The sequence below is a fragment of the Protomyctophum parallelum genome (genome assembly GCF_964188405.1).
Source record: "Protomyctophum parallelum genome assembly, chromosome: 11".
NCBI classification, from domain to species: Eukaryota; Metazoa; Chordata; class Actinopteri; order Myctophiformes; family Myctophidae; genus Protomyctophum; species Protomyctophum parallelum.
The window spans coordinates 23,892,342-23,913,587 of record NC_139707.1 but is presented as its reverse complement, the minus strand read 5'-3'; the positions used below and the strand labels follow the sequence as shown (position 1 = coordinate 23,913,587).

Here is a 21,246-nt window from a genome sequence, read left to right as displayed (position 1 = left end):
CCAATTTGTACTTTCACTCAAGTACATTTTAAATTCCGGACTATTACTTGCAACAGAGTATTTCGAAGTAAAAAAAAACATCTACTTAAGTAAAAAATGTGAGTACCTTATCCACCCCTGCTCACCAATTAGTCTAGTAGCCAGCCCATAGAGCCCCATTGTGAACCCGGACATGTTGAGTACACCAAGGTTTTATGTTATAAATGTTTAGTATGGGTCCCCAGCATGTAGAAACAGCTGGATGATAACTTGCATATGTTGAGCAATTTTCAGAATTGGCATAGTATGTGACCATACCATTAACAACCTATATTAAAAAATTCATCATGCTTTATGTAGCATGTGACGTGTCAAACTAGGGGGTTTTCATGATGCTGAATCCATTCCAAGCATTAGTTTTGCAAATAAACACTCATTGGGCTAAAAATAGTGTTTTTTGGCAAAACTAACGCCTGGAATGGATTCAGCATCATGAAAATCCCCTAGTTTGACACATGCTGCATAAAGCATGTTTTGAATATTTTGCCTTCTATAGGTTGTTAATGGTAAATTGCTCAACATAATTATGCAAGTCAGCATCTGACATGCTGGGGACCCATACTAAACATTTCTAACATAAAATGTTGGTGTACTCAACATGTCCGGGTTCACATTCTAACTAAATGGTGGTGTTGATGGTGAGTGAAGGAAAACATGTACGGCAGTCAATAAGAGCGGTTTGAGCAGCATGGCTACATGTTTACAGTACGGTGGCTGCTGCTAACACGGGAACACTTCAGCGGCCCAGTAAATTACTTCACTAGCAGTTTTTTTCCCTCTTCGCTGAGATCAATCATTAGAGACGTACACCTCAAAACAGATGCCTGGCTCTGTTTCCTGACTTTGTGTGTAGATAATGCTAAGAGCCGTGCCAGGGCACTGTTGAATCCTGTCAGTTCATTAGGCAGGTGATGACAATGCTAGCTGTGCAGCAGTTTGCCGTGAGATTGGCAAACGCCTTCCTCTGTGGTAATTATAACTCATCAGGGGCCGTTTTGAACGGTCTGAAGGGGGAGGGTGTTATAGATTTTTGGCAGGATAGTCCATTCCGATTATAATTCTTTCCTCAAAATGAGAGTGGCAGTTTGGCAACTGAGACGTACAGCGTAAGGGAGACACTAATAAGACATGATAAGATAAGATGATCTTTTATTGATGTCGGTGGGGGAAATAATTCAGGTGTCGTAGCAGCAACAGCAGTAAAACGTGAAACAGGATGGGTACAGGTACGAATAGAGAGGAGTAAAAATTAAATACTTTTCATAAACTTGAGTTTAACATGTACAGTATATATATATACTGGTCTATGGATATACAGTATGAACGCAACAATGAGACACTGTCTCTTCTAAACCATGGGACTTCTCATAGAAAAAATAATTGAAGCTGTTTTTTCACCCCCTCTCCCCCGAGAACAATCACGAGACAATTGTTTTCCATGTGTGAGTGCAGGCTTGGAGAACCAGTGTACATACCAGTTGTCCATGTGCTAGTTGGGCAGAGTCAGTTCATTAATCTCAAATTGTCATACTGTCTGGGCATCAGGCTGTGCATGTGTGTGCACACATCACTGTGATCAGCTTTTCACCAGGGCTTAGTAGACCGTTCATTTCGTTTTTCTTTTAATACTTTCATTTAAGCCTGAGTGTGCAGTGTCCATATGTCATGCAGGCTGACAACTGACTGTCTGACAACCATTTTCAATTAATGTTCCATCATCTACACTAAGCAGCCAAACATTTGGCACTAGAAAGGTGTCATGTAAACTTTGAATGAATGAATTTCAATTTATAATTCAAACTGCGGAAAGTGTATTGACCTCAGCCCTGCCACTTACTGCTGAGAGAAATACAAGGTATACGAGCTTCCACGAAATTATGAATGCTGATGTGTATAGGCTACAGTAGGTAGTGTTAGGTACTGTAGGTAGGTATTGTAGTATACCGAAAGCCCCATGCCAAGTGTGTTAAGACCTGCTGTTGCTTCACCAAAGCTCTCGGCACACAATGAAGTAATCTGAACAGAAATGGCGGTGATGCCAAAACCCCTCTCTGCTTAATTTAACTCTTGAGCAATCGCAAACCACGTTGGATAGTCCATTCACAGCGACGCGTTGAGTCACAGCCCACACGAAAAGCCAAGTGTGTTTGATCAGAAATAGCAACATTAGTGTGGGGTTAACTTCTGTGCTCGTCAGAGGGCACCTCACATCATCATCAGTGGTGTGCGTGTGCAGCGTTCCACAGCCCTGACGGCAGGGTTCCATAACCACTTACAGCAGTGGTTCTCAACCTGTGGGCCAGCCAAGCCCAGTGGTGGGCCATTGGTTATTGCAAGTGGACCCCCTAATAATTGGCAAAACACTTAAGATCTTAATGATAATTAAAACATTGATACTAATATAATGAATGTAAAAGAATGCATCCGTGTTAACTGAGCGGTGCAGTGTGTGTGTGTGTGTGCGTGTGCCACTTTAGGTCACCCAGCAGTATTGCAGCTGTTCATACTCCAAACATACATAGGTACACAGACACACGCGGCCAGTCTTGAAAAGTCACCGTATTGTTTCGTTAAAACCTTCAAGGTTTGAGTTTTCACTGTTATACAGATACAATGGGAACTTAAAGTAAAGTATGCTGCGGAACACAATCAATTGATTGAACATTTAAAATATGTGCACAAGTGTTGAAATCTTTACCATTGAGCTTATAGATCCGGCCAGCTTGCTCACACCCCCCCCTCCCCCACCCGCTCCCCCCTAAACCTAACCCTAACCCCCGACACACACACACACACACACACACACACACACACACACACACACACACACACACACACACACACACACACACACAGAACAAAATAGTACTGTAACATATACAGTACTGTGCCTCAAACAGACACACACAAACGCACATACCATCACACAAACACCAGCTTCATAGTAAAAGCTCAGCAGGTGGAAGTGGTTATGTTGGTAATAACATTTTATTAGAGGCTTTAAATGAGATCTGTGGACATTGTGTACAATTAACAGAGAGTAAATGCTCTGCACACGCGTCACGCACGCACGCTCGCACGTACGTACATGAACCAAAACTTGGATATTTTGTTGTCGTTGAATTCTCCAATTGTGTAAACGTCTTGTAAATGAAATAATGCAGATCTATGTTTAACAATAATTTAACTATTGAGAGCGTAAAATGAAACCAACTGGACCCGTAAAGGGACCATTTGGTTTCATTTTACGCTCAAGAGTTAAAGATCTATATTTAGGGGTCCATTTGGTTACAAACTCTCCATCATTAATAGCTGGGGTCCACCTGGAATCCCTTCAAGGACAACCGGTGGTCCCCGGCCCACTGGTTGAAAACCACTACTGCAGTGCTGTAGACAATTGTGATTGTTTGTGATTGTTCAGTCAGTTATTATACTTGATTGTTGCGCGTGTGTGTGTGTGTGTGTGTGTGTGTGTGTGTCTGTCTGTGTGTGTTTAACTGCTCTTTTGATGCAAGGCGTTTGATTTGTTTAAAGTGATGTCTGGGCTTAATGTGCTGCAGTGGGATTTGTTTGTGTGCTTTGATATCGCCCTGGCTTTCTGCTTGGCTTTAATGGTCCTTCAGTAGATGCTCTTTGAACCGATAAACACAAGGCAGCACGGCGGCCGAGGCCGTTGTTTACCGAGGAGAAGGGTCGATCACGGGGCAGATAGACATTAGACGCACATTCCTCCACAACTATCTGGTGATGATGATGACGACGACATTGGGGTTAGGCAGTGTTGTACTGCATATCGTCAAAGTCCGGTGGACCATGAGTCCAAAACGGTTACTTTTCCAATGGATCCAATGTAATATTAATACATTGGAGTTTGCGTGTACTGAGAGCTTGTGACTAATTATTAGTCTTACACAAGCCATTTATAATGTACTTTATAAAACCCACAGGCACACTAAACCAATTTTTTTACGTTATTTCTTTATTTCTTTATTTTTATCAGGGACAGTGCACATTAATCAACATATCAGTTTTTCTGTGTGAATGAGCCAGAGTTGGCCAGAAGCAGATTTTCACCTGTGTAGTCCCTGAGCATGCTGTTAGAAAGTGCTGATAAAACTATACATGCATAAGCAGACAGACTACAGATTTGAGTACACAGTTGTTCCTTAGATTAACATTGTTTTTAAACCATGATGCTTTGTATGGTCCCGTTAACAGTTTCCGTGCCTTGAATGGATTACTCCAGGTTAATGTCGCTGCCGTATCGGACATACCCGCCTTTTGTTTTATGTGTTTAATCCGCCGTAATGTAATGAATCAAAAGAAAATCCGTCTTCGTAGCGGAGTATGAGACTGGATGCCTTCGCTGAGATGACAAAACCGGAAATCGTCACATGCTGTGGGCTGCTAGGGCTTCTGGGAAATTGAGGCCAATGGAAATGCATTGGGTGCAACGCCTCATTGAAACCAATCTTGTGTGCGTCTTCCGCGTGCACCAAGATGGTGGATGCTACACACAGATCATAACAAACCACGGGAGCTTTTTTTGATGGATTTTCGCGGATTAAAAGCCCAAATAATTCAGCGTATGCTCTAAAGGTAATACAACAATCTCGGCAGTGAAGGGGGGTTGATTAAAATGCGGGTTAATCGTAAAAAACAGTCAAACTGTTAATATTTACCTTCCAGCTATATTTAAAAAATTATTAGTCCTCTGCATGAGAGTATTATTAAGGCTATAGATAATTTTCTGATGGCAGTTATTTGCAGAATACATTATTTTCCCCCAGCCCAACAGCTCTGAAGATATCCTGAATGTTATCTGGTATGGTATCTTTCACATAGGTTGGCACTAAGGGTTGCCCACCTGCCCCTGGCAGGTAAATAAAACGTTGGGTCAGGTGGAGTTTGCTTTCAGATTGCCCGACCAAGCAAGTGCTCGTTTGAGAGCGGACGCAACTGTCAATAAACACAACAGCAGATATCTGTCTAAGCACCTGAACGTGGCCAGAGCGCTCTGTCTTCTGGGCTGGGCTGTTGAATGTGACATAAGAGCACTGTTTACCTATATGTGCTGTTCACTGTTGCTACACTTAAAACATATTGTGTGTACCACAGTCATATTCATATTTGGCATAAAAATGTATATACATTTTATTGCACAGTAGCCGCAGAAAGTGTTAAATTTAACGGTAATTAGAATTTGACATAATTGTGTAAAGTCCGATTTACTTTTTGAACAAGTGGGCATGACCTTGGGCAAGTAGAACATGACCTGTACTTGCCCAATGGCAAGTGCCTCTGAGACCTTGGTGTCAACACCTGATTTCACAATCACTTTCAAACACCGTGAAAATAGCAAGCTCACAGCGCGTCACAATGTGTGTGTTCACTATTTTTGTGTGTCATTATGTCAAAGTAGTACGGCATTGTTTAACAAAAAAGAGAAAAAAATGAAAAATTGAGATATAAGGTTTCTGCCGTATACTGACTGTACAGCAACAATATACTGTTGTACAGTAGCAAGGACTGGGATTGTGTTTGCTGTTTGTTTGTGAATCTGTGTTTAACCAAAGGCACTTGAACGCTAGCGTCCCTATGCTGGGGGCAAACATTTGTTGGAAAAAACAGATCCACAAGCTCACAACGTGTTGTGTTGCGGCGCATTGTCAGCTTGTAGATGTGATGTTTTATGTTGATTACAAAAAGGAGCTGATTGAGCCCTGTGTGTATACTGTACTGTATCCATGTATGTATACTGTACTGGTGTCCATACTGATGATACTGTATGTCCATTGTCCACCTGTCCATCCATAGCTATAGCTAATACTGCAGATCTGCTGTGATCATGTTGTGAGTTTGTACATATACATTCAGCAATATCCGCTGAATGTCCTCCCCAGAATTGGACCACTATAGGGTTCAACTAGAGTAAGTGGTTAAAGCAGAGTTTGGTGTGTAAACATAAACAGTTGACAGCATACATTGAGCAGCACAATGACATAGAAATATCCTACAGTATAGAGCAGGGATTCTCAGTTGTCTATAAGGGTTGTACATGCAGGGTCCCCAGCTAAATTAGTTCATTTCACATAAACAGATTTAGGGATAATTTTTCCCTCTCGCCCAGTCTCTCTCGCTCACTCGCTGCCTTGCTCTCTCCCACGCTGCAAGTTACACCGATTTCCTGTTAAAATGTGCGGTATTGTATTGGGAGGTAAAGGGGGGACACTTTATTGTGAAGGGACGACCGGATGAGGAGAGTTGTTGTTACTGCATAATTGTCGAACAAACAGTCAAAACTATTTGTATCAATGAGTTAAAATTTTAAATATGCACACTTTCAAACGATGCACAAGCAACACGCGTATGGGGCCTCATGTTTGGTCTTGAAACGGGCCTCCAGATCCCTAAGGCCGCCCCTACGGGCTGGGATAGTTTTTCAGTCTTGTGGTGCACAAGTGAGTGTACAGTAATGACCTGTATCGCCAGCCATGCGGTTATCAAAAAATAACGCATTATGAGGAAGTCAATTTTACTCCATTCTTTGAGCTCCACTTTGCTGTCTGCTGGCTGCCGTTTCCCTCTGCTCTACTGTACAACACAGCCTATGGTCTGCCGTTTCCCTCTGCTCTACTGTACAACACAGCCTACGGTCTTGAATCTGCCACCAATATGTCTTATTTGATCTCTGTCTGGGGTTGTTTTACAGACGCCTCTGTCTCACTCTATAAGCCAATTAAAACACACCAGATGTGTGTTTCTAACTGCGGTCCGCCAATGAATTTGGAGGCAATTACATCCTGTTAGTGTAAGTACAGTGTAAGGAGACATGTGTACTGACTGGATAGCAGACGACAGCGGTTGTTTTCATCAGGGACCCACGGTTTCAAAGACATTTGTTTTTGTTGTTATTTAATTCTCAAGGCCCAACATTATTGTGTGGGTTATATATTGGTGATGCTTGCTTTAAAGAAAAAATACTAACATGCTAGCCTACAGTGATTTACTCTCTCCACCAACTTACATTGCAGGGATTTCTATGGCTCGCCTAATTTGTTCCTGCATTCTTTGGTTCGAATCCAGTCTCTGACGAGCATTAAAAACACACCACTTCAGATTTGATTCCGTTGTCTGAATGAACAACAATGAAACTAATAAATAGCTCCATAAATTAGGTTCGCAAAGTGCAGCGGATTACATTTTGCAGCTGACGCGTCCGCTCCGAAAATAGGTTAGTTGTAGGATATCTGCGTACATCACATTTCGCATTGCCAAGAGCATCAATGCCAGGTCATATAAAATGACTGATTATAATCTAATCTGTGGTTCATAGTGGTGCCTGTGTTGACTGAGCCTAGATAGAGTATCAGCCCTGTAACGCAGGTGATTGGCAGTGAAACGCACGCACGTACGGCGCACGCGTACACACACACACACACACACACACACACACACACACACACACACACACACACACACACACACACACACACACACACACACACACGCTTTGTGTCTGTGGGAGGCGGATCGGGACAGTAGAGTGCTAATCTGATGATCGTCTTCTCCTCCTTGTGTTGTCGTCCCCTCTCTGCTGATCCTCTCCCCCACTTCTCTTTGGCGCTGCCTCTCCTTCTCTTTTCATCCCGCCCCGCCCACCGACCCTCCTCCTCCAGCTCCCTCTCGGTGTCCCGAGGGCATGTTGTCAAAGATCTGAATCCTGGTTCCTGTTCCACAGGGCAACAATAAATCACAGCTGCATCGCTCTGTCTCTCATCAGCTACAGTAGTCGGACGTGTACCGCGCACCAACATATTTAGTTTTACACATGCATGCACATGAATGCATGCATGGTCACACACGCACACGTCTGTCTGCCTGCCTGCCTGGGTCTGTCTGTCTGTCGGTGCTTTTCCTGTGTCCTTGGTATTCCCCACCATAGCCTCAGGTGTGCATAAGACGGAAAAGGAATGATCCAGACAATCAGACTCTCTTATCAGATCACCGACCGACCCACCAACCAACCAGATTGTTAAGCCGGATTTACTTGCTTCGGTTACAAAGTTCCGCTTTTGTTGCTCAACAAAATGATGTGTTTTTAGCTGATTGTTGGGCTATAAATATGTTATTTCTGTGGAGTGACACTTTGCTGCCGAAGCATCCATCAGGATTTAGAGAGACTCAGGAACAGAAGGGCACTGACCTACAGTTTCACCGTGCTGGAGTCATTCTTTGTCAAGTGATGTTAATAATACAGCTTTCCCTTCTTGTTAGATTCCTGCGACATTCAATAGCAAAATGCATCTGAACTCACCAACATTTGTCTGTATTTTGAGTCTTAGTTGAGATGCATCAACTCACTCAAAAATGGTAGGCCTGGCCTATACGTTTAGAAACATTGAGCAATCCTCACGTGTTTCTTGTTCAATATACACATCTATTATTTTGCCACCTTCTGCTGTGACCTACAGCACTGGTTCCAAAACAGTTAGTTGGGAGCCATTTGTGGGTTGCGGACATATTTTTATGGGTCCCTTTATTTGTTTCCTACATTTTGCTTTGTATTATGATTATTTCAAAACATTTTCAAAAAACATTCCCCCAAAAATACCTAACTTTTCATGAATTAAAAACAAAATGCAATGATTTTCTTTCAGTAATTTCATGAAGAAACCAAAGAGAAAACTAAAATGTCATACATTAAAAAACAAATGTTTAAGTAGTGAAAATCTAAATAGCCAATCTACTGTACAAGCGCATAGAGCTGCTATTTTCACTAGTTTCACAACATTCTACTTTTAAATTGTGAAAATGTCCTTCTGTCTGCCTGCATCCATCTCCGATGTGGGTACTTGGCCAATCAATCAGCACATGGGCAATGAGAATTGGCATAAGCAGGGACTACTAGCTTAGTTCCATTTCCCCAAATTTCAGCTGATTATTAGTATTTTTGGCAAGTCTGTGCAGGCTTGTGGCATTCACATTACCGGAAGTCTGCACATGGTTGGGGCACACATCCCTGTTCCCTGGTATATGGACGTGTGTGTGTGTGTGTGTGTGTGTGTGTGTGTGTGTGTGTGTGTGTGTGTGTGTGTGTGTGTGTGTGTGTGTGTGTGTGTGTGTGTGTGTGTGTGTGTGTGTGTGTGTGTGTGTGTGTGTGTGTGTGTGTGTGTGTGTGTGTGTGTGTGTGTGTGTGTGTGTGTGTGTGTGTGTGTGTGTGTGTGTGTGCGTACTCGTTTTGTTTTTTCCATTTTGTACAAAATGTTCACCAAGTTTGTCAGATAGACAGGCACTTCCCATGTCACATTGACAGGCCACTTCTGATATAGCAAGAGCAGACAGCTCCCCAATATCCTTTTGACTAAAGCGCTGGTTTCTACCTGTTTGGCTTACAACTTGCTTGTCAAACGGCAAGATGTTTAATACACATCCGCACTGGAACTCACCTGGAAGCATGTGTTCTTGTCAAGGCTTTTTGGTAGATTGATAACCTTTCCTCATTGTGAGCTGTCAGAACTGAGGCAGCATAGCCCACAGTTTAACTGGTAAATCTGTCTAACAACTGCACTCACAAATATGCTTTTCCTTTGGATGAGTGGGCAACTAAATAGAACACTGATTTATGCGCTAGTAATTCCTAAACTGAACGGTATTAGTCTTTAAGCTTTATAAGATAATGTTGTTGGCCTGCAGGCTGGAATTTTATGTACAGACAATAGGTGTGAATCGTCCTTAACCTGCAATGTATTTTGTATTGCCAACTGGTTGTAGCTGAAACTAAATGCATGGCATTTTAATTCACTGTCAGTATATTCCATTATCAGTCAGTATATCCCATTATCATCTCAGTCTTCTGCAGAGATTCTCCTCGTAAAACTAAGATGCACATACTGATTGTTTGCCTTTCACAGGTCCTGAATCATTGTGAATTGAATGGCATTCCATGCAGCTACTGTAGCTGCCCAAATATAATAGAAAACTATTGCAAAATATAAGTAAAAGATAGGATATACTTACACTACTGAAATCAATTATATCCTTGATTCCTTGTCTTTCAAGCTGTAGTTTCATTCTGGTCTCCAACCAGCATGGACATGGGTTTGATTTGCTGGGGGTGTGGGGGTAAATCTATGCCGCTGCTTTTGATAGTGCATATAATTATGTTTTATCCCTGCTTCTGTTAGGGCTGAATTACGTATATGTGTTTCCTTATGGGGGATGTAGACTGTCTGATATGTTTGACATGTTTGGTGATATTGCAAAATCACAATTTAGTTAAGAATGTATGTTAGGCGTGGCAGCCTGCCTTTTTTAAATTAAACAAACAGTTCTACAAGCACACAACATCACAATTAGGGATGTCCCGATATCGGAAAAGTATCAGTATCGGATTTTTTTTGGTCATATCGGATCATATCGGTATCGGCGAATATGCCAGTCTAACCACCGATCCGACACAGTGGTAAGGGGTTGACACTATGGCAGGTAAATAAAATGTTGAGTTTGCTTTCGAGTTGCTCAAACTGCAAGTGAGGAGTCTGCTATTATCAACATATAAAGAAGTATTTCTTTAATTTTATTATCATGAATATTATTCTCTGGTATCGGTATTCGGTATCGGCTAACACAGAATTTGTGGGATCGGATTGAGAACGAAAAAAGTGTATTGGGAAATCCCTAATCACAATGCGACAAATTGTGGGTTTATAGGTTGGCTATCTTTGCTATTTGTCATACAAATAACGTAAAGGGCTTAAGTGGTTAAGACTTTTTTTTTTGTTCAAATCAAACCCTGAAGTTAGCCAAAAACAAATTTCACACCCTACCATTAACATAATCAAAGGATAGTGTTAGTAGTTTTAGGCACTATCCACTTTGTTACACAAGCAGCAGCTTTTCAGAAACAATGGCTTCAAAGCTGTGCCTGTACTGTAGATGCTTATTTACTTTCACAGTTTGTAATATCCCAGCTTCATTAGATTTATCTGAATCTGTCGATGAACGCGCATCTTAAGCGATAACTCACTTAATACCTAATGTTAAGTAGCGTGTCATCCTTTGAAGCTGCAATCCAGTTGATGAGAATGCACTCTGAGAACTGCCGCAGTATGGATGCAATTATGTCGCCCGGTTCAGTTTGTGTCTTTAAGGTTTAAGTGGGTTAGAGAGTTTCATGATTACAGGCCGCGCTGTGTGTTTAAGGTCACCAGGTTTGTGATTCTGGGGCTACGCTAGACCTCATGTAAAAACTGAGCCTAACACTGCAATCTGAAGTCGATGGAAGTGCTGCATGTGGAATTATGGAAAACGTGAGGTTTACAAACAAAACTTAAAGCTTTGAACTTTTGAATACTGATCACAGCTTCGCTTAGGTTCCCTCTCCACTTTCTCAAAAACAGAAGAAGCTTGTTTATGAAAAACATGGACATATGAAACAGCTCATCTAGAATGGGCCACGATGTTCAAAATATATGTTGTGGGAAAAGTTAAATCATGTCCTGCAGATTGTTTGCAGTTGTTATCTTTTCCCCTGTTAGCAGCTACTTAACAGTAAGAAAGTTGCATTGCAAATGTATTGAGCAAGACCAAGAACTTCAGTGTTCCATGTTCACAAGTCACAATATTTCTTTCATCTGAACCTGACGTGTATTCCTAGGTGTTCAACCAACCACTGTATGAAGAAGTAGTAACATAAACATATCATTACAAATATAAACATATGTTTACACAAAGCCTATAAACACGTAATTTCATAACCCATAAAGATGCATTTGCATAATCTATAAATATATATTTACGCTAAAACTATAAACATGCATCCACACGACCCCTGACTCCGTCCAGGGCGATGACGCATGGCTGTTCTAATTAGAGCCACTGCAACTTTCCCTCCTCCGCAGGCCTTGCGACGGTGGTCTCGTCGCTCATGAGCGATATAGTTGTTAGCTTTGGCTCTGCGGGAAACAGGAGTGCTTTTTCTCGTTTCTCCTCGTTCTTGTACTCCTTGGCTTCCAAATGGATGAGTCAGGTGCCCTCATTTATCTCTCTCTTCCACCACTCAACTCATTCATGCTCCGGAACGAGGGAGTGCCCTTCTTCTTCTTCTCCTCTCTCTCTCTCTCTCTCTCTCTCTCTCTCTCTCTCCCTCCCGTCTCTCGTTCTGCATGGGCTGTTGACTTGGGAACACCCACAGCACGGCGGATGCTGAAACAGACACTGGCGGCACGCAAGCCAAGCCTGCTTAACTATTCACCAATGTGGTGTCCCCCCCCCCCCCCCGCAACCCCACCCCCACCCCTCCCCTGCTGAGGAAGGAGGCGAGGAGGATGAGGCGTGGAGAGGTATCCGTTTTATGCCACTGCCAAACCTTGGGTTTGGAGAAGGGAGCAAGTGAATTGTCTCGCTCGGTGGAACCATGACAGGTCGCTCGCTTCGTTTTTCTTTTTCCTTTTCTTTTTCGGAGCTTCCCTGTCCTCTTCCACTGTTCCTATCATCCTCCCTGTCCTCTTCCACTGTTCCTATCATCCTCCCATGTCCTCTTCCACTGTTCCTATCATCCTCCCTGTCCTCTTCCACTGTTCCTATCATCCTCCCTGTCCTCTTCCACTGTTCCTATCATCCTCCCTGTCCTCTTCCACTGTTCCTATCATCCTCCCATGTCCTCTTCCACTGTTCCTATCATCCTCCCTGTCCTCTTCCACTGTTCCTATCATCCTCCCTGTCCTCTTCCACTGTTCCTATCATCCTCCCTGTCCTCTTCCACTGTTCCTATCATCCTCCCTGTCCTCTTCCACTGTTCCTATCATCCTCCCTGTCCTCTTCACTGTTCCTATCATCCTCCCATGTCCTCTTCCACTGTTCCTATCATCCTCCCATGTCCTCTTCCACTGTTCCTATCATCCTCCCTGTCCTCTTCACTGTTCCTATCATCCTCCCTGTCCTCTTCCACTGTTCCTATCATCCTCCCTGTCCTCTTCCACTGTTCCTATCATCCTCCCTGTCCTCTTCACTGTTCCTATCATCCTCCCTGTCCTCTTCCACTGTTCCTATCATCCTCCCTGTCCTCTTCACTGTTCCTATCATCCTCCCTGTCCTCTTCACTGTTCCTATCATCCTCCCATGTCCTCTTCCACTGTTCCTATCATCCTCCCTGTCCTCTTCACTGTTCCTATCATCCTCCCATGTCCTCTTCCACTGTTCCTATCATCCTCCCTGTCCTCTTCACTGTTCCTATCATCCTCCCTGTCCTCTTCACTGTTCCTATCATCCTCCCTGTCCTCTTCCACTGTTCCTATCATCCTCCCTGTCCTCTTCACTGTTCCTATCATCCTCCCATGTCCTCTTCCACTGTTCCTATCATCCTCCCTGTCCTCTTCACTGTTCCTATCATCCTCCCTGTCCTCTTCACTGTTCCTATCATCCTCCCTGTCCTCTTCACTGTTCCTATCATCCTCCCATGTCCTCTTCACTGTTCCTATCATCCTCCCTGTCCTCTTCCACTGTTCCTATCATCCTCCCATGTCCTCTTCACTGTTCCTATCATCCTCCATGTCCTCTTCACTGTTCCTATCATCCTCCCTGTCCTCTTCACTGTTCCTATCATCCTCCCATGTCCTCTTCACTGTTCCTATCATCCTCCCATGTCCTCTTCACTGTTCCTATCATCCTCCCATGTCCTCTTCCACTGTTCCTATCATCCTCCCTGTCCTCTTCACTGTTCCTATCATCCTCCCATGTCCTCTTCACTGTTCCTATCATCCTCCCTGTCCTCTTCCACTGTTCCTATCATCCTCCCTGTCCTCTTCACTGTTCCTATCATCCTCCCATGTCCTCTTCACTGTTCCTATCATCCTCCATGTCCTCTCCACTGTTCCTATCATCCTCCCTGTCCTCTTCACTGTTCCTATCATCCTCCCATGTCCTCTTCACTGTTCCTATCATCCTCCATGTCCTCTTCCACTGTTCCTATCATCCTCCCATGTCCTCTTCACTGTTCCTATCATCCTCCCTGTCCTCTCCACTGTTCCTATCATCCTCCCTGTCCTCTCCACTGTTCCTATCATCCTCCCTGTCCTCTTCACTGTTCCTATCATCCTCCCATGTCCTCTTCACTGTTCCTATCATCCTCCCATGTCCTCTTCCACTGTTCCTATCATCCTCCCTGTCCTCTTCACTGTTCCTATCATCCTCCATGTCCTCTTCCACTGTTCCTATCATCCTCCCTGTCCTCTTCACTGTTCCTATCATCCTCCATGTCCTCTTCCACTGTTCCTATCATCCTCCCTGTCCTCTTCCACTGTTCCTATCATCTTCCCATGTCCTCTTCCACTGTTCCTATCATCCTCCCATGTCCTCTTCACTGTTCCTATCATCCTCCCTGTCCTCTTCACTGTTCCCATCATCCTCCCTGTCCTCTTCACTGTTCCCATCATCCTCCCTGTCCTCTTCACTGTTCCTATCATCCTCCCATGTCCTCTTCCACTGTTCCTATCATCTTCCCATGTCCTCTTCCACTGTTCCTATCATCCTCCCATGTCCTCTTCACTGTTCCCATCATCCTCCCTGTCCTCTTCCACTGTTCCTATCATCCTCCCTTCATCGGTCGCTCTCTAATGGATCAGAACCTAGTTAAATAATGGAATGGGCTCCGCTGTGTTCCCGTTTCCACACAGGGGAAACAGAGGTGCTTCACCGTCTGAAGCAGGATAGGATGGCAAAAAACAGGCTATGAAACATGCACACACTCTAATGTTGTACATTGCATGCACAGACATGGGTTGATGCACACAAAGTATTTTGCAAGCCATTGTCGCGCATCGAAAATAGCTGATCTCCAAGCTCATGGACACCAATGTGAGCTGGTATAGTGTGCTATTTGGCCAAGTGTTAATAAGGCATGTACAGTACACACATGCATGAACATTCTGTACATGGGCGGCGGACACATGCATGCACAGGCACATGCATACACATACAGTAGCCATGTGTACTGTGCATGCACATGCACCACTCCTAACTGTACAGTATGCTGCACCTGATCCCTTCTGTTTACATTTTGACAGCGAAAGGTTTGACTTATCTCCACAAATTTGACATATGTCACCCATCTCTCACTTCCGCCATATATCTGTAGGGCAGATGCTGTGTGTGTGTGTGTGTGTGTGTGTGTGTGTGTGTGTGTGTGTGTGTGTGTGTGTGTGTGTGTGTGTGTGTGTGTGTGTGTGTGTGTGTGTGTGTGTGTGTGTGTGTGTGTGTGTGTGTGTGTGTGTGTGTGTGTGTGTGTGGGGTAGCACATGTGCTGTACTGTCTGTCTGGATGTGTTTGAACATGTGTGCGTGCGTGTGTGTGTGTGTGCGTGCATGTGCCAGTGTACGTGCGTGACTGCATGTGTGCGCACACCTGCATGTGTATGCGCCCTGTATGCACATTTGTGCATGCATGCTTTTGTGCCTGCGTGTGCGTGTGTGTCGGTGCGTGCGTGCATGCACGTGCCAGTGTGCGTGCATGTGTGCGCGTGCGTCTGTGTGCGTGCATGCTTGGTGATAGGGGCGGCAGTGGCAGCAGCATCTGTCAGTACTCTGGGTGGCCTGGTGTTCCTGTTGGTAATTGGATCTTAAAGTTTAGAACTGGCGATGACAGATGAACACACTAACACACACACACACACAAAAACATGCGTGTGCGTGCCACATGCACTCACACACACACACACACACACACACCGCCTCCAGGGAAGGCATTGTTGCACAGGACGGACAAGGCTTACGGCGTGTGGGAGTCACATCCGCTGTGTGTGTGTGTGTGTGTGCGTGTGCGAGTGTGCATGGTGTTGCATTGCTGTAAAGTGCATAGGGAAGTCTCAGAATGTGGGCGGGAGACATCTTCTAATGGGACGTGTGTGTGTGTGTGTGTGTTTTTTAGTTGTGTATAAGCCAGGAGTTGTCATACATCTCAAGCATAACTTAAAATGCCACTCTGCATGTGGGTGGGCAGTGCTTGGGGTCATTACTCAAATGGCAAAAGGTGAATGATGGGCCTACTGTAACTGTACTTGTTTAGGTGATTCATGTAACCTGAGATGGGTATCCGTGACAAACGAACGGCCACAGAGACCAGGAGGCCACCTGGTCTTATTTGGTGATGGACCAAGGTTTCTTGAGTCTGCCATGAGTCATTCAGAGCACAGCTTGTAGGTTCAAACATCGTGGGACTGACAGTAATTTCGAAGAATGAACACAAGCAAAAGTGTTGTGTCGAATGCTGCGCGCTGCATCAAAGATTGTCTTCGGCAGTGTATGTGTGCGTCGTCCTTTTGAAATGAACCACTGAAGCCTGATTCATGCTCATGCTGATTCATCGGTGTCGCGTGGCAAAAATGACAGATCTACGAGAACTCCTTCTGAGTTTGTGGATCAGCTATTTCCAAAACGGATCAGGTTGTAAGTGTTTAAACTTGCAGATGATTAAATCTTTCTCAATTGTTTTCCCTTCTCCCCCCTCTATCTACCTCTTTCTTTCCTACCGACTCTCCACACCCTCCACCATCTCTCTCTGTGTGTGTGTCTCTCTCTCTCTCTCTCTCTCTCTCTCTCTCTCTCCTCTGTGGGGTTAGGTGGTGCTGGACCACATGAGGAGGAAGTGCAAGTGCCACGGGACGTCGGGGAGCTGTCAGCTGAAGACCTGCTGGCGCGTCACGCCGGAGTTCCGCGTGGTCGGCTCGCTCCTCAAAGAGCGCTTCCACATCGCCACGCTCATCAGGGCTCACAACCGCAACACCGGCCAGCTCGACCACTCCCACCACCACAACAACCACCACAACAACCACCACAACAGCCACAACCACCACCATAACCACCATCACCGCCACCACCACCAGAACAACGACCACCACCACCACAACAACCACCACACGCACCACCACCGCCGGCGGCCCAGCAGCAGCGAGCTGGTGTACTTCGAGAAGTCGCCCGACTTCTGCGAGCGCGAGCTGGGCTCGGACTCGGCGGGCACGCAGGGCCGCATCTGCAACAAGACGAGCCCCGGCATGGACAACTGCGAGAGCCTGTGCTGCGGGCGGGGCCACAACATCCTGCAGCAGACGCGGAGCGAGCGCTGCAACTGCAAGTTCCACTGGTGCTGCTATGTGGTCTGCGAAGAGTGCAGGATAACGGAGTGGGTCAGCGTCTGTAAATGAAGAAACACATCAGATATAAGACTGGACTGTACATGATAAAGAAAAGAATAAATATAGACAGCTGTATTGTGATTTTTTTTTTATGTGGGGAATGACTGAACTAATGTACCCCATAACCTTTCCTCTCTTTTTTTTGCAATGGACTGCTATTTTCTGTTGGTTGAACAGAAGAGCAAGTGCTGAGGTTGGACCACTAGAGCCAGATATTATGTGCACGTTGGTAGAGAACCTTTGCACACGCAGCATGCATAAGAAACCCATCAAGTCAAGAGTGTGTTGGCATCCTGCCTCCTCTCAAGGTAAAGAGTCGACAGATTCTAAGCTCCGGTTAGCTTACGAACTATGGTTCTAGACACAGAGCCATCACAGATTGGTGATGAATAACCATAAATATAAAAAACAACAAAACAAAAAAAAACAGAGCGTATTGCTCCAGAGCACACTATTAACGCGAGGAAGAGATGACACAGCATACTCTCACCTACACCCTGCTTTGCATAGTTTAAATACAAAGTGAGAGGAAGTTGAACGATTGAAGTCGAACAGGTTCGGACAATTACCCTGAATTATAACAAACTCAAAAGATGTTTTTGCGTAGGACTGGAGATGTTTTGCGATTCAAGTTCAATTGACCCCTCTAGCTGCATGCCACGCTTTCAAGTTGAAAGGTCAGAGTGTGGGGAGTCTGGGGACAGTGAAGCATACCTGGAGCAGTTAGCATTTCAGTGCCTTGCTCAGGGGCACTTTGGCTGTTTTGTGGTTACTATAAATGGAAGACCAACTACCAGTCACATTGTACATGCTTTTTTTTTTTTTTTGATGGACCGCCTGGCTTCAGGTGTCTTGAAGGCCAAACTGCGACTCGGTATGACCTACGTTATCAGTGGACATTGTGTGTTATTTATGCGTATCCCTGTCAGTAACAAACTATGATGAAAAGCCAGAAAACCACAGACTGGACTACCTTCACGAAGTCCATGTCATGTTTCCTGACACAGACGGCACTAAAGCGTTAACCATTTAAACCCTAAACTTGGTTGACCGCAGTCCCTCCGGACTACCCGTGACTTTTCCGCTTTCGCTCCACATTCGATATCTTTGCTGAAAATTGTTGATCTACAAGCTCACAATGCATTATGAGCTTATATAGATTGGGATATTTTCTGATTTTTTTTCCCCCCCGGAATACAGATGCTGGGGGTTTGAGTGGTTAACCGTCTTCCTGCCATTGCCGAAGCCCTTCGGCAATCAAAGCCTCAATTTGATAATACACCTTGCTGCCATTGCCGTAGCCCTTCGGCAATTATACTTTTATAGTGCATATGATCGATCACGCCATAATGCTACTCACGTTAGCCGGTTAGCTAGCAGTGTTGTTAGCACTGCACTGGCTCGTTCAGATTAGATCGCGGTCGCCATAAGAATCCATTCTATCCGTTTCTTTCAATCGCCTGTATCTCCTATTCCTTGTCCCAGATGGCATTTTTGGTCAAAACAGCGTTTCTTTGACGGCACAGAGCCGACGTTGTGGAGTGCTATATGTACCGGCATTGATTCGATTATGTAAACAAAGGTTGTCTTGGCAACGTAAAGCTGGCAGGGATAAGCTCACTTCCGGTTGAGGCAAAATGTGGCTTTTCAAAATAAGAGCTCAAATTAAAAAAATGCTGGCATGAATTAGGTCCTAATTTCTCAATAAATGGCAGCAGTAAAAGGGTTAAGAAGCGTCAAAAGTGTCGTGCAGTAGCTATGGTGAAGCTCAGCTGAGTGACTGCAGTATAAACATTAATGAAAAGGCAAGACTTTCAGAGAGTCAGTGCTGCTGGTTTTGATCCCCCTCTCCCCCCTGTGGACGTGCCAATGGACATCACATTAAAACCACCTTCCAACCTGTGTCTCAATTTTGGGCATGTATTTATAAGCAATTTAGGTCATCTCCAAGCTCAGAACGCGCTCCGGCGATGTGACACGTTTTCAGCTTGTGGATCGTCTCTTTTCTTCTCACGACATTTTTAAAGCATCTTAAGTGAAGCACTACCCTATCAAAAACTTTACAGTTGTTTAAAAACCACTGTTAGAATAGTTTGTACAGCTGTTTTGATGTGATTAACCCCCCCCCCCCCCCCCCCACCCTCCTCAAAACACAGTACACACACACACACACACACACACACACACACACACACACACACACACACACACACACACACACACACACACACACACACGTCTGTTGACATTGTGTGTTGTCTCTTTTTGGCCAAATCCATTGTCTGTGTTGTGTGGTGCATTCTGTAGCCTAATGTAATGAGAGAAATGTCAAGAACATTATCTGAGACCTTGGTTCTCAGTTTAAGAAAATGTAATTGGTTTCATCATCAATATGGCCGTAGTGGCCTTGTGCATACTGTACAAACCCAATTTATTTAAATGTATATATATCTATATAGATATATATAATGACGCACGCACGCACGCACGCACACACGCACAAGTGTCTCAGGAAAACTGAGTGCAATGAACAGGCTTTTCGCACTATAAACATGCTAAACTGTCATCAATCAAAGTTGTGCGTGTGCGTCTGTGCGTGCGTGCACATGCGTGCACCTGCAGCCCTGTAAGCTTCTAGTCATATCTACATCATATCACATGCTTCACACCTTTGATGTGTGCATATCATGTCAGATGAGGAGCATGGGATGGGACATTTTCATTAGAGCCCGACCGATAGGCCTACCGATAGACCAGCGATTACCGAAGTTTAGTCAAAAAGTAAATAAAACTTTCTAAACTTGCATTTGAATAACATTTCGATTTGAGAACATTTTACTTATCAAGAAAAATAAACACGTTCAACTTAATCTAAAGATTTTCCAGCTGCAAGATGCATGTGACATTCTAGATCTGTTATTTTATGCCTATATAATAACATGCCAAAAATAGGAACAACAGGTTGAGAGTGGTAGAAAAAACTGAAAGAAATGACTCATAGACTGCATAATTGCTATACTGATGGCATGCCGTCGTCAATAATAGTAAAATTATCCAGTATAATGGTCTGCTCAATATATCATTCTGGCTCTAATTTTCATGTCAAGCTCAAGGTCTGCAGTACATGATGAAGTGGATATAGATGTCTACCCATGCACATTTTATCTTAAGACTGTTCTGTTTAATTTATTTAAAGCAAATGCTTCTCTGTGTTGAAAAGAAAACAAACCTGAAATTATGTCTGGTTTTCTGGCACAAATTATTTTCGATGCAGATTAGTAGTTTGCACATTGCAGCAATTGTCTTCAGGAGAACTTTGGGGGATATCAGCCATATGCATTTTGTCCAATGTATGTATGTATGTATAGATGTATATGTATGTATGTCTTTTTTATGTTTTAATATGGCTATCTAAGTTATTTTATTTTTGTGGATAACTTAATATTTGTAAAACAATAAAGAAAGATCATAATATTGAAAGGGACCTAATGTGACTAAATAATAAATTACATGAAAGCAGCTCATTTGGTAAAGAGAAATAAATAGTTCGTCTTCATTTTTTCACAGCTCGTTAACATGGGAAATATGAACCTTGGTTTTGTGTAACCTACTGTGCTAGACCATAAAGAAACACTAGCAGCATGTGTTTAAGAAATGATTCTTCTACACCAGGGGTTTTCAACAGGTGGTCCGTGGACCACTGGTGGTCCGTGGAGGTATTGCATGTGGTCCCTGACCATGCATTTAGTAATGTAGAAAAGTGAAGATTTTGTATTTTCTTCCACGGAACAGTGCACAGACGTTTAGTGCGTCAATGTTATCAGAATTACTGGGAAGTCTGAGGTTAAGAAATTCCACAGAAAAGGCAGTTAGAATCTCAAGAAGGGTGAAGTGTACCAGCTTGCCTGATTGAGTCATCATTAGGAAATGTGCCCATATAATCCCATTACATACAACACAACAGTGGTCCCCAGGTTGATCCTTAGTCAAGGTGGTGGTCCCTGGTTCACAATCAGTTG

The 21,246-nt window shown here is 44.0% G+C and overlaps 1 protein-coding gene across 1 annotated transcript in view; it reads left to right on the top strand.

The window, feature by feature from the left end:
* Window positions 1-18,431, top strand: part of wnt10a (wingless-type MMTV integration site family, member 10a) — a 40,507-nt gene extending 22,076 nt beyond the window's left edge. The window contains exon 4 of the mRNA XM_083776573.1: window positions 16,655-18,431. Coding sequence (XP_083632699.1) covers window positions 16,655-17,236 — 582 coding nt within the window. The 3' untranslated portion in view covers window positions 17,237-18,431. The remainder of the gene's footprint in view (window positions 1-16,654) is intronic.
* Window positions 18,432-21,246: the final 2,815 nt, after the last annotated feature.